The sequence below is a fragment of the Bemisia tabaci genome, chromosome 6 (genome assembly GCF_918797505.1).
Source record: "Bemisia tabaci chromosome 6, PGI_BMITA_v3".
Taxonomy (NCBI): domain Eukaryota; kingdom Metazoa; phylum Arthropoda; class Insecta; order Hemiptera; family Aleyrodidae; genus Bemisia; species Bemisia tabaci.
In genome coordinates this window covers 23,400,109-23,414,704 of record NC_092798.1, presented here as the reverse complement: position 1 = coordinate 23,414,704, position 14,596 = coordinate 23,400,109, and the positions used below count along the sequence as shown (strand labels likewise).

Genomic DNA, 14,596 nt, shown 5'->3' with positions numbered 1-14,596 from the left:
ATAACTCTTTTGAGAGGCGCTGAGTTGGGACCGATGTCTAATTAGATGTTGCCACGAAAATTGAAGCGCTCACGACCGGGCGGACGGTCGCCCCCCGGGGAGAGACGGGTTCTCATCAGCGGGGCACCTCGCGGGGGGGTATCTTTCACTCTTTCGGAAGCTAGACTGTTTACAGCTCACCTTCCTTCTGCTATTGTTGGGTGCTGGACTCGCGCGAGAAAACACCCGCGTTCCGTCTTCTCGTTCCTTATCGCCTTCATCACTCGCCTCGGTTTCGTCTTCATCGATGGCCTCATTTGCGAATTTTCTCTGCACTCGCCGCGCAGTTGGCCAACACCGAAAAAAAGTGAAGTTGATATGAATCGGTGAGAACAAAAATACACCAAATCTGTAACTCGAAAATGCTTAATTTTCATTGAAAACAGTCAATTTTCACTTAAGTCATTGAAGTTAGCGCATCTGTTCCAGCTGGACCTTTAAAGAATCCTTTAATACCTACTTGTCCTTCGCAACAAAAAATATTCTTCTTAGACTAACTGGATTGCATTTTGCAAAAAGGAACCACTAGCATTGCATTTATGCTAAGATTGTGCAACTTCATCTTTTGCAATAAAATTGTGGAAATCGTGAAAAACTATGAAATTTAGATGGTAATAACTGTCTTAAATTTACAGTTTTTAGCGAGTAAAATAGAAACTATATGTATCAATGGATATTCGGGGTTTTCCTCCAAGACAATAAAGAAGTTGCACAATCTTGGTAACATTGCAATGCTAGTGGTTCCTTTTTGCAAAATGCAATCCAACTTGTACACCCACTGTGCAGTTTTGTGTGTGTTTTGATTATTTTCATTTTTTCTAGTTGGTGTGTTTTCGTTCTCACCGATTCATATTACATTCTGGGTGTAAGCAAAGTATGCGAGAACTTATAAAATGCTGAATTAGGTACTCGCTACAGCAGTTACTTTAGCAATGCCAATATGTAAAGCTAACTGCTGTGGCGGGTAATTCAGCATTTTATAAGTTCCCTCACAATTTTTTTTTACTTCCAGAATACAAAATCAACTTCACTTTTTTTTCGGTGCAATGAACGCTCAGCAGCAGTCAGACGTAACCTAATTTTTCTCATATTTTTTTATTTAACAGAATGGGCCAGTAAACATAGGTGGATCTAGACACTTCTAACCGGGGGGCGTGCCATTTGGTACTCGAGAGAATGAAAATTTGGCCACATAAGACCCATTCCAATATAATCTCACCTGTGTGATCTGTCGAATACGGTCTATGAAAACTATCAAGTGCCGGTGGGGGAGGGGTGTATGAGACGCATTTACTCGTGTTGGGCACATTTTTTGTGAAAGCACTGTCAACACTAACAAAATTTCAGTTCCGCAAACCCATTCCTGTTTGGACAAGGCCTTCCATTTATAAAAAAAGAACGAAAAAATTATGACAGAACAAACATAAATTTGGTTAAATAATTTTAACTTCCGCCGCTGCGCCGACCGCACTGTGTTGGTGCAATGCATGAAGTATGCATGCAGTCTTGTAGGCGCTTTGCGTTTCAAGCCGATGGCTGCTGACCACAGTGTGTTGGACGCAATGCGTGAAGTATTCATGCAGTCTTGTAGGCGCTATGCGTTTCATGCCGACCACCGCCGCACCGCTCCATTCCAGGTCAAATTGCGTGTTTGGTTTCTCTCTTAACTCGACTAATTAAAGGTGTTGTCTCTTGTATCACCGAAAGATGACACAATAAGAAATTACTATACTTCCACTCTCAGGTTATGAGAGATTTTGTCGCCTTTTCTCGTTTGTAATTTATTTTCTGAATCCGATTTTTTGCTCTCATTTTTTGATACCTACATTCAAAAAGATTGCAAAATTCGCCGCCCTTTACATTTTGCCGCCATGGGCCGCGGCCCATGTGGCCACCCCCTTAATCCGGCCCTGACTAGTTGCATTCAAAACTGCCCCCAACTCTTTATTTTCCAAAATGCGACTGGTGCATTTCTGCAGTGGCGAGGCGTGAATGATCGATTATCGATATGCCCCCATTTGATGCTTTGGTAAAGACTCGATTATTAAGGTGTTCGCTGCAAATACCCTATTTGCCGATCCTTTTCCATTGGCTCAAATGGTAGATCAATCGATACATTGCAAAGCACGCCACGCCACTGTTGTGCATTTCTGTTAAGCCCTGAGTCCACTCGTCAAAATGCGGCGTCAAAATGAAAGCTCAAAGTGAATCGATAAATACAATCTGTTCGCGAAAGTTGATCAAAAAAGAGTCACGCCGCTCTATTTTGAGTTGCAACACTCATCAATCGCACCAAGTCCTGACTTTGAGCCACTTATCGTTGAAATCGATTCACTTTGAGCTTCCATTTTGACGCAATTTTGACGAGTGGAGGCAGCGCTTTAAACTGGGTCCATTTTTTAATTGCCAAAATATAGTTTCCGGTCTCAATGAAATAGCTCAAAGGACAACAAGGGGTACCATTTTTAAAATAGTTGGCACTCGTTGTAAACGACCCTCTGCACGGCATGGTATCGTTAAACGTTTGCATAGTTCTCTCCATCACCTTTTTATAACGATTATGTCGATGCGGCAGGCGAGGCGCCTACGAAGCCCGGAGTCCACGCCTAGAATATCGATTGGACTGAGTCGTAAAAATCGAGTACCACTAATTGCGTTGCCATGTCCGGCGGCACCAATTAACCAACATTCACGGTGCTGTGAAATTTCGATGAGCACTCCTGAATGAAAGATGAGAAAGAGCAAGAATCATGCAAAAAAAAACACAAGCATTTTACCTGAGAAGTTTTGATGCTCGTACTGCCGTGCTAAGGAAGAAGGCCTTATGAGCCTTCAGACGTTGCCAAGTTGCCTTCGATAAAAACCGACTTTATTGGGAGAATTATGTGAATATTTTTTTTAAAAATTTTTAGACAGTATTCCACGTAATTTTATCTAAAATTTCTGAAAATTTCAAGGAAAAATATGCATGAATGTCGTCGTAAATACATGTTTTACCTAAGAAAATTTGGGAACTCTCGAATGTTCACACGGCGTTCTTCCTTAGCACGGCAGCATACAAAATGGTTTGATCATTTACTTTTCACGTGCTTCGAGTATTTTTTTATTCCTCTTTGATTGCGAGATTTTATGATTAGAAAAGAAAAGAAATCTAATATCCACTCCTTATGTCACTCTACTGATGGCTTAACAGGGGGCATCATTCACACTCTCTACTCGTATTTTTAGAAGTTTCTGGCTGTTGGAAGATTAAATATTAATTACCTTCCTCCAGTAATTTAGTACCTTTCTTTTACATCATTTTAATTAGACAGTTTATCGATTGTGAATAATTAGTTTGAACCCTGAAAGTAAATGGCGTACTTACACAAACCACATTCTTAGTCTCAAATAATCCCGAAAAATATTTTATGATAAATAATGCATTTATTTCATCAAATGTTTTCGTCTACAAAGAGGTCTACCCAGAGATATATGCCAGGAGATATACCCTACTAAATAAACAAACGATCTCGCAAATCGTTATCAATCTTTCTTGCATAAGAGTTCAATCGTCTTAAAGTGTTTGTTTTCCCCTTAATAATCAAATAATCAAACTTCGTTTTTAACTTTTTGTCCAGGCATTTGATTAAGTGCCTAGATATTTGATAAAAAGTTTAGGCATTTGATAAAGAACCGTATGGCCTGGAGATAAAAAGGAGAATCTCGTTAAAATTCGAGAAAATTGTAAAATTGGCAATGAAATTTACTGTTGACCAAGTATCAAACAGAAAAATTTAATAAAACATATAGTAATATGGACAAAGCATGTTTGCACAATGAACGATACCACTGTTCGACCACGCGGGAGGCCATTTTGCCTACGTCAAAAAGCGAAGGCGAATCGCGCTTCAGTAAGCGCTGCACATGTGTATGCATATTAAATGTGCCCATAGCTAAACGCTCATTCAACGCACCTTTGCACGATGAGCGATACCAGCTCAGCGTTCAACCACGAGGGAGACGTTTTGCCTGCTTTGAAAAATGAAGGCGAAACGCGTTGCGATCGTTCCTCAGCGCTTGTGTTTAAGCATTGAAAAAAAGAGGTGCTTAGCTTAAGTCTGATAATTCTTGAATTTGCCGTCAAGAGTTTTTTATCTTCATCCAGGCTGGATTCTTCGAGAAACGAGAGGAAAAATGTTTGGGCTAAGAGAAACAGTAGCGTAAATTAATTTAAGCTACTTTTTCTCTTAACCTAAGCGTTTTTCTTATTTTTCTAGAAAAATCCAGCTTGAATCATGATAAGAAAAACACTATGAGTATTCATGTATGTTGCTGGTGATTTGATGGACGCTATATTCTGTGTCAGAACGACTTGCGATAAGTCACATTGATCCGTTCCATTTTCTAAGCTACTCGTCATTTTTCTCGAATTTGGAGATCGCAATTCTGTTGTCAGAAGACTAAAGAATTAACTTAACATTTTTGATAACAAGAATTTCAGAGGAATAAAGGCGCAGTTTTTGTAGGAGGAAAATATAGCATTCGATACTAATATCGAAACCGCACTCGAATGCGATATTTTTCATCTAAAACAAACTACGTATTTATTACGTTGAATTTGTTTGACAAAATTTGTAAGTGAGTTCTTTAATATCCTGACAACAGAATTGGGTTCTCAAAATCCGATTAGAAATGACGAGTGGCTAAGAAAATGGAACCAATCGATGCGATATATCGCATGTCGCTCTGATGACACAAAATATAGCTTTCATCGAATCACCTTAAGCAGCAACCGTCGCACAGTGGATCGAGTCAATGAGAGAGGTCGATCAAAATTTGGAAACTTTTAAAGCTTATAACCCCGTTCATACAAAAGTTTGAGGTCTTAAAAGTGGTTCTGTGGTGTCCTCGTAAAATTGTCTACCTAAAGCACTCACTGTAATGTAAAATGTGACGAAACAAACACCAAAATTTGCAGTTTTAGTAAAAAATTTCATGTCCGACCTCTCTGATTGACTCGATCCACTGTGCGTCGGAAGGCTCATACGGCGTTCTTCCTCAGCACGGCAGTATTGTTCTCCATGTCTTTTTCTCACTGTGCACTTGTCAGTTCTTTCCATTGATTGGACGTGCGTTTGTATTGATATTGTATGTTGGTTGTGTGTTGAGGCTATCCTCGGGCGGCTCGGCGCTTGGTGCTGGGGCGATCTGCAGCAGAGTGCCAGGACTCACGGATCGGCAGCGAGAAATGTGTCGGGATGCGCCGGACGCCATGGTGGCCGTCGGCGATGGGATCCGACTCGGCACCCAGGAGTGCCAGTACCAGTTCAGGGGTCATCGATGGAATTGCACAGCTATCGGCGGCCAGAGCGCTTTCGGCCACGTCGTCGTCGTCGGTAAGCCACTCTACACCCACTCTTTACCGCATGCCCGGCCACACGACGCTACCGCAGCGAAATTGACACCTCAGTTATCTCTCTCCGGATCTCCGGAGGAATAGGTGTCCAAATGCCAAGTTTCTGTCTTGTGCACCGTTGAGTGCCCACGGGTCGTAATAAACATGAGTGTATTGTCTAGTCGGTAGCCACGGACACAAATAGAGATCCTTAGTTTGCATCCCAGCAGTTGTCATAACATTTGATCTTAAAGGGCCTTGCAAGCCCAGATACACCTGCCAGTTACAAGTTACAGTTACAACTTTTTGAAAGTGAAACACCAATAGGCGAGGAGGATTTCCATAGCTCGACGACGTTCAGTCGAAATTCTGGTTTCCTATCGGTGTTTCACTTTCAACAAGCCCTTGTAACTTGCAGGTGCATCTGAAACACCAATAAGCGAGGAGGATTTCGATAGCTCGACGATGATTAATCGAAAATCTGGTTTCCTATTGGTCTCTCACTTTCAAGAAGCGCTTGTAACTCGCAGGTGTATCTGCCGCTTTAGGGATTCAAAATTTCCTGAAGGTCCAGTTACACGATCAAATTGAGCCATCAAATTGGGCCTCTCATTGGTCGCATCCTCACCTCAGGTCTTTTTCCACCAATCAGAGCTTCAGTTTGATGGCTCAATTTGATCATGTAACTGAACCTTGATGGTCAACAATAGTCAGAGAGGAGAGACCCTCCATCGGTATCTTGGCAATGGTGGAGACTTTTACTTTCGGGACCCCAACATTCAATCAACTGTTAACTTACCTTCCAGTCGTAATAGTGCATTTGAGTAAATTTCTCGTTGCGATATGGAAATTAAACTACATTTGATGTCATTTTGTATTTAAATTTACTTACAGCCTCCGCCAATTTTGGGTCCTAGAGGGCTCCATTCAGCCTAAGATAAATGAGACAATCAGAGGTGGACACCGAACTGGCCAAACTCTCCCTATTAAGGTGCTCTACACGGAGAAAAAAACCTCGTGCGTGCGGCACCCGAAGTTTAGGTCATATGGATCTCTGAAGTGTTCGAATTGAGCATCTGAACAATTTAGGTCTAGCTGTCGAGATTCTGATCACACATCTGAAACTTCAGTTCTTACATCTGAAGTACTTCAGATGTGAGAACCGAAGTACTTCATTTGTAAGAACTGAAGTTTCAGATGTGTGATCCAAACCTCAGCAGCTGGACCTAAAGTGTTTAGATGCTCAATCCGAAAACTTCAGAGATCCATATGACCTAAACTTCGGGTCCCACGCACGAAGTTTTTTTCTCCGTGTAATTTAAACCTGTGAAAAAGGATCGATAAACAGGGTGTTCTCAACGAACACCTTAATAAATCGGTTCTTCACCATAGCTTCAAATGGGGATACGTCGATAGTCGATCATTCGCGCCTCACCACTGATTGTGAGTCAAAAATAACCGAAGAAGCAATCATCGACGGAGCCGACGAGCGCGGCTGCGGCGAATGGGACTCGGGTAGCCGCGGCCGGAATGACACGGCGGGTAGGCAGGAGCACGTGAACTGACAAAGTGTCAAGAGATAGAAGTCGATCGGGCTCGCGCATCGCGGATCGGGCCCAGTGAAAATGAATCGATTACCCCGATAAATCCGCTCTCAAATCTGGCCCGACCCACGCCCGACGTTCCGGCTCCGGCTCCAGACGAGCCGTGCACGCGCGCAAGTCGCCCCGCATACAAATGCCTCCCATGCCCGCTCGCCCGTCAGGTGATTCACAAACCTGTACTCCTGTCCTAAGGAAAAACGCCGTATGGGTATCCCAATGTTGCCTGATTTCTCCCAGTAAAACACTTACCCTGTTAAAAATGTAGCATGGGTTCCCATGAAAATTTCATGGGGATTCATGGGAATTACATCATGGGGACCTATCACGGAGAAAAAAGTTCGTGCGTGGGACCCGAAGTTGAGGTCATATGGATCTCTGAAGTTTTCGGATCATGTATCTAAAAACTTCAGGTCGAGCTGCCGAAGTTTGGGTCAGACATTACTTCGATATATACCATAGGGCTCGGGTCACATATCTGAAGTACTCCGGTACATATACCAAAGTGCCTAGATGTCTGACCCGAACTTCGGCAGCTCGACCTCAAGTTTTCGGATGCGTGATCAGAAAACTTCAGAGATCCATATGACCTTAAGTTCAGGTCCCATGCACAAAGTTTTTTTCTCCGTGTGGGAACTTACGGGAGCTTATGGGTATCAGCGGCCCGATTACTGAAACTAGGTCGATACGAAACGACAATACATAGCCCTATCTTAGCCATGCAATGTATCGCAATGCGATGTCTTATCGGGCTGCTTTAAGCTTTCAATAATCGGCCCGCAGTGGGGAAGACTGGGATGCCCATGGGAAAGACAAGGGTGACCGTGGGAAAGACTAAGGTGCCCATGCATGGGGAAGACTAGGGTGCCCATGGAGAAGACTAGCATGGGAAGACAGGGTGTTCATGGGGAAGACCGAGTGCCCGTGGGTACCCCAGGTTTTTTCGTGGGCCAAATTACCATGTGCCCCTGTGGGACATTTTTAACAGGGATCGCTTTTAGGGAATAAGGGTACGGATATTCAGGGGTGCAAAAATTTCTCGACCACGTGACCAGATGGGTCATAATCGGCAGCAAAAATGGGAAAGCCCCGATAGCGGTGTGTTGAAATGGGGATACTGGCAAAATCGCGTTTTCATTGCAAAACTGCGTTAGAAATTATGTGTTTTGCGTCAGTTTTGGATCAGTTTCATACCTCGCAGAATGGTGTTTCAACGATTTAATCTTAACTTCAATCTGTCAAAAACGGGTTTTTTTACACCCAAGGCTAACTATGCTGATAAGCAATGACAATGTTATAATACCTACGTGGAAAGTTTCGAAAGCGCGAGTTCCAAAATGAGTGATGGCGGTAAATCAGGAATTATCCATTTTTTTTATCATATTTAATATTTTTCTTTCAAACAAAGTAAGTGCAAATATTTCCATAAATTAAATTTTTAAAAATAATTTGATGGGGGGGGGGGTGAAGAAAAGTTTAACCCAATCTCCTTTTCAATCTTAAGCGCTTCCTTTATCAGCTTACCCTAAAAAGACAATGTGAGAAGAAAATGCGCTTTTGCTGTGTGAGCGGTGTCTAGCCTAACCCACAGCTTTCTGCCAATCTGCGCTGTAATAATCCTGCTTTTAACTCCACTTCAATGGACTTAAATCGACTTCAGCTATCGTTAGATGATTTATCGCTTGTATTTCGTTTTCATCTTCGTGTTCGGAGCCGGTGAAATGGGCGCCTACGCCTTTTCGGATTCCCCTGCGTTGTCAGTCCGTTGGAGGGTTCCCCTCTTTATATTGTTTTAACATGGAACCGTCGTCACCAATCGCCCGTGGCCGGCAAGTAAGCCCCTCTCTTGAGGTGCCGTGTTCCATGTTATCACGATCTAGTGGCAGGTTATACATATTTATTTGTCGTAACTGGGTGTTTTTCGATGTGCTCATTTACACCAGATTTCCTGTTCCCTTCGCTGCACTCAAAAGATCCCGATAGATTAACATGGGGAAGAGCTATCTATAAATTAGAGACGCTTTTCTCCGGCTTTTGATCACTTTAGAAGACTGCTGCCGTGTGGCTTGAGATATTTCCTAATTCAGTAAACCTTTGGGGTGCGTTAACAAGATAATTTGTTTGGAAACCAATTGAGTGATTTGTTGTGTGCAGCGCCAAAAGTTATTACTCATCGATATTGTACTTCTGCACGGAGAGGACCTGTCTTCCCCCACAATTTCCTTAGCTTTGCCCATGTATTAGATATTATATAATTTGAAGTCTTCGTTATAACTTCTGGATGTGGATCATTTAATCTTGATCGATAGCTAATTGACTGACCTTGCTGCACACCACTGCTTACTCGCTGATAATAATTTGGAGACTTTAACGCGATATAGAAAAGTAGTAAAAATATTGATGAGTGCGGAAATAGATGAAGGATCGATACGATATGGACGTATTTATGCTAAAAGGAACTATGTGCATTGGGTTTGCGGGCAACATAGATCCTTTTAGCATAAATACGTCCATTTATTAACTCACTGAGCACTTACCATCACTATTAAAAAAGAAACTTCAACGCGCGACGAGAAAAATAATTACACTTTCACGACGAACTGTATAGATTGTCATAAATTCTTCCACATTTTCTCTTAAATTTGGATGACATAAAATGGACTGCATTTTGCGATAAGGAACTACAATTTCTGGCTCAGAGATAAAAACACATATCTGCATGGGGAAATTAATGGCACATATGTTGTTTTTCAAATGAGGCAGACATTGTAGTTCCTATAATTGCAAAATGTGGTCCAAATGTAAGTTTGCTCTTTAAAGCAACTTACTCATGACCTATGTTTGAATGATGCCTACGATTTTTCATGACCTGCAATGGACCTATGTTTTCCCATTCGCTCGTTAAAATGAGGAATTGCGTTTGAGATCAGTCACAAATCTCATGGGCAATTTTATAGGTTTTAAAGAATCTTAATATTTAAATTGAAAAATAGAATGAAATTGTGAATTAACCACTGTACTAATTGCGAGGGGCGTTGGTTCATTTGAAAGGTGTTGTTCTCAATGCTTCGGGAAAACTATAAATTATTTTCTGGGGTTCGTCCCCGATTTTTAAATCCCTAAAAACTCATAAATTGGATGAGGGGAAGTGGGGGTTTTTTGTTTTTTGTTTTTCGGAAAAGTTTTGTTGCTACGCATCTTACTTTACTATTTGTTGTCTTTTTATCAGCTGTTTTCATTCAACAATCATCATTAAATGAGGTTACCTCCAACACTCAACTGCCGTCAACTTACATTTTTCTTTTCCCGCGTTTTTTTTTTTACGCTTTTTCATGATTGGCTCCATCTTTTTCCTATTTCCAATTTTTCCTCATTAAGTCAATAACCTCCAAGTTTTCATTCTCATTTCCGATCAGAACGTTTCACGCTGTTAGTTATTCCTTTGCAATGTGCATTAATATGTATATTGTTTTACGCTATTCGTTATTTTCTTTTCAATGTGTAATTTTTTTAATTTAGTAATTGAACTTTTCAGTTATGATTTTGTTAAAAGAATAATAATTTTTAAACGTATAATTTTAATTTTAAATTTAACAGTTGTTATGAGTGAAATTTTCAATGACCGAGGCGGTCGTCCTCCAAAACGTGGTCGCGTTTTCCAGAATTCTTCGCATCTTCGTTTAGTGAAGCAAGAACTTAACTCTATCATTAGTATAGAAAATCAAAGTTTCATTTCTTCATTTCGGAAGTATAAAATTGATGATCAGAACTTTGATGAAAATTTTGTTACCCAATTTTCAGTCGGATCAATGAATATAATTTGTCATCATTGTGATGCTCGCCATTTTCAGGGTGAAATGTCAAATGGTCATTTTAATAACTGCTGCCAAAATGGCTTAATTTCTTTACCGAGTATTCGGACAAATACCGATTTGAAATCATTATTTTTATATTCTCCGAATTTCATAAAGCATATCAGAAATTATAATAGTGCTGTTGCTTTTGCCTCTTTCTCTGCAAATCGAATTGATATTCCGGGTGATGGACCTTATTGCTTTAAAGTTCAAGGATCCATATATAGGTAAGTTTATTTAATATTTACCGTTACGTAACGTACTTTTTTCAGTTTCTCAGTCCGTCCCTCCCTCCTTCCCACCCCTTAACGCATCCGGAATGCAGCTGCATTCCGGATACTGCATTTAAATCTTTCCTCCTCTGTTAGTTACTATTTGGACTTTGTCTATTCCGTTTTGTTTTTAAACATTTTAAAAATAAACAGTTCAGAGAAAATAATAAGACTTAAAATTCTGTTTAATAGTGTTGTTATTATTTTATTACTCATCTCTAAATTTTATTTTTTAATTTTAGATACATTTCTGACCTTTTGCCCCCCAATGAAGAATCTCCAGTTTACGGACAGCTGTATATAGTTGACACGTCTACATCTTTGAATGTTCGTACTGCACGCGACGAAAATAATGAATTAAAAGAAGAAATTCTTCTTTCGTTGGGTAATATTCTGTCTCATAATCCTTATTCAAACGTTTACAAAAAAGCATCGACAATGATCGACAATACTCAAAGTTGTCAAGATTTTAGCATACGATTCATTGATAACATTGCCATGGATAAAAGAACATCAAGTACTCCTTCTGCGGACGAAATTGCCGGTATTTTTGATTCATCCGAAGGAGAGCCTCCAGGGTACCGTCACGTAGTGGTCAACTTCAAGCACGGTGGTCCTAAACTTTTATCAGTCCTCAGTCCACACTGTGATCCGATGATATATCCCCTTCTATTTCCGTATGGAGAATCGGGATGGGATCCATCTTTGATTCATAATGGTCCTCGGAAGCAAAAGGAACGCAATAAACTTACAATGCGTCAATTTGCCTGCCATAGGCTTGCTGTCAGAGAAGATTTTTCTCATGTACACCAAGCAAAGAAACTCTTTCAGCAATATTTAGTTGATACTTATGTTAGAATTGAAAGTGACCGCCTGGACTACGTCCGTCAAAATCAATCAAAATTGCGTGTAGAACACTATAAAGGTTTACAGGATTTTGTCGTCAATAAATCACGTCTTTCTAATTCTACTACAGGAAAAGTTGTAATCTTACCGTCTACATTTCAAGGGAGCCCACGCAACCTTGCTCAACGCTATCAGGATGCGATGGCAATGGTTCGAAAAGAAGGAAAACCAGATATATTTTTGACATTTACATGTAATCCCAACTGGCCGGAAATCAAAAACGAACTTAAAAACGGTGAAAAACCATGTGATCGTCCCGATATCGTTTCACGTGTTTTTCGATGCAAATTGGATGAATTAAAAAATGATATTCTTAAGAAACACGTACTCGGCGTAGTCACCGCTCACGTCTACGTCATTGAGTTCCAAAAAAGAGGCCTTCCGCACTGTCACCTTCTTTTAATTTTAGACAAAAATCATAAATTTAGGGATTCTGCAAGTATTGATAGTTGTGTTAGTGCAGAGTTGCCAGATCATGAAAAATCACCCATTTTATACAACAGAGTTTTATCTCATATGGTTCACGGACCATGTTGCGAACGAAATCCTTCATCACCTTGCATGAAACTCGGAAAATGCTCAAAAAATTATCCGAAATCTTTCTCAGAGACAACCATACAAAATCAAAATGGTTATCCTGTATATCGTAGACGAAATAATGGAGTAACAGCGTGTAAAAGTGCATACCAAGTCGACAACAGAGACATAGTGCCTTTTAATGGTTATTTACTCTTAAAATACGATGCACATATAAATGTCGAAATTTGTTCGAGTATTAGATCAGTAAAATATCTTTTCAAATACATTTATAAGGGTTATGATGCAAAATTAAATGAAAATAAATAAAAAAAAAGACATGTGAAAGTGAAAAGTGTAGAGGAAAAATAAGGGGCTGCAAAGCAGCCCCATAAGCCCCTAGTATTTATTAAAAGTACTCGGCATGATCCCCGATAAAGCCATCAGCTGTACTGTGACTAAGTTAATTTTACTGAGATTTACAACTCAATGAGACTGTTTTCCTCGCACCTCCTCGTTGTGCTGGGGGAAAATACTCGATGCGTCAAAAAATTAAGTTGTTACGGCCGGTAAAAATGTTTCCAGTTTTGGCTGAATAGCTTGATATCGCTTTTCTATTTCTTTGTCGCGCGGCATAATATTTTCTGAAATGCATTTTCCGGTGACGAAACCAGACGAATGGTTAACATTCGCTGTCAACTACAAAGAGCACTACTGACTAGATAGACCTTTCTTAGATGATACACGGTCAAATTAATGTGGATATATTACATATCAATCTTTACCATCTGTATGTCGAAGGAATTTTTTCATTCTTAAAAGTTTCGCGCAAAGTTTCTATATTGTTTTCTATTTTTCACTGGCATCCCCAAATAACTGTAAGGTCCTAAACTTGTGGACTGTCCATGCCTCCCAGTGATTAAAGATAGACTTTCAGAGAAATTCAAATTTTTAAGGGGTTTTTCGTCCGAAAAGTCACAGTTTCACTTATGGTACAGATTTATATACCGTTTATTTAAATGCCGATGATTCCCGCGAAACCCTAACTGAAGATGGCGATGGATCGTGCAAAAGTCGTATAATATGAGTTCCACGTGTACGTCCATCGATCATAAATCATAATCACTTCATATCCACATTTAGTCAGCCTGCATTACACGCTAGCAGTCAGAATAAACCATGCCTTTGCCGGATCACCTTAAAATTATCCTACATAAAAATTAATCAGTGCCAAGTAGTTATCAAACCCCTCCTCCAATGTATGGGAGTACCGCGTAAGTGCATTTTGAGATAAGCCGTAGCGTTCATTTAGATCTATGCTTTTCGGAGCTCACGTGAAGGTGGCGTTACGCCCTTACATCAGAGGAGCGAAGCAATGTGCCAATTGGACGCATTTCCGTCAAACGGAACTATGTGCATTATGACGTGAGCCCTGTTACGCATATATTCTTATGGGTCTAAGGGCTCACGTCTTGATGCACATAGTTCCGTTTGACAGAAATACGTCCAATTGTAGTTCTCACAGTCCGCGCGAACCCCCACTCCTGATACTTAATAAGGAGAAGTATCATTCAGTCATTTCAAAATCTTTTGCCGCGAGCACAGCACTCGTTTATTTGAAAAGTATTTTGTCCTGCTAGGGAAGAACGCTTTACGAATATTCAAATGTTGCCTCCTTTCATTCGCTGAAAGAAATCGTCTCCGGAGAGAATAAGGCATGCATATTCTTCCTTGACGTTTTCAGGAATTTTAGATAAAATTGTGGATGAAAATCCCCGAGGATTCTAAGTAAAAAATCCTTAAATGTTCCAAAAAATTATCTTTAAACGGAGATGTTGCATGTGTGAGGAATTTGCAATTTGACTGTTGATTCTTATGTAAAAGTTCGCGAGAAGCATGCACGATGGTGACACTGGTTTTCTCTGAAATCAACTCCCATGCTCAAAAAAAGCTCTCAAGTTGAGGCCAAAACGGAGGGGATATCCCACGCTACCCTGAGAGTCCACCTCTAAATCAAGACAAACTCTCCAT

General features: G+C 40.5%; 1 protein-coding gene across 1 annotated transcript in view; it reads left to right on the top strand.

Moving 5' to 3' along the window:
• Wnt2 (Wnt oncogene analog 2) overlaps positions 1-14,596 on the top strand; it is a 97,053-nt gene that overhangs the window by 34,481 nt on the left and 47,976 nt on the right. Inside the window, exon 3 of the mRNA XM_019058231.2 lies at positions 5,191-5,417. Coding sequence (XP_018913776.2) covers positions 5,191-5,417 — 227 coding nt within the window. The remainder of the gene's footprint in view (positions 1-5,190; positions 5,418-14,596) is intronic.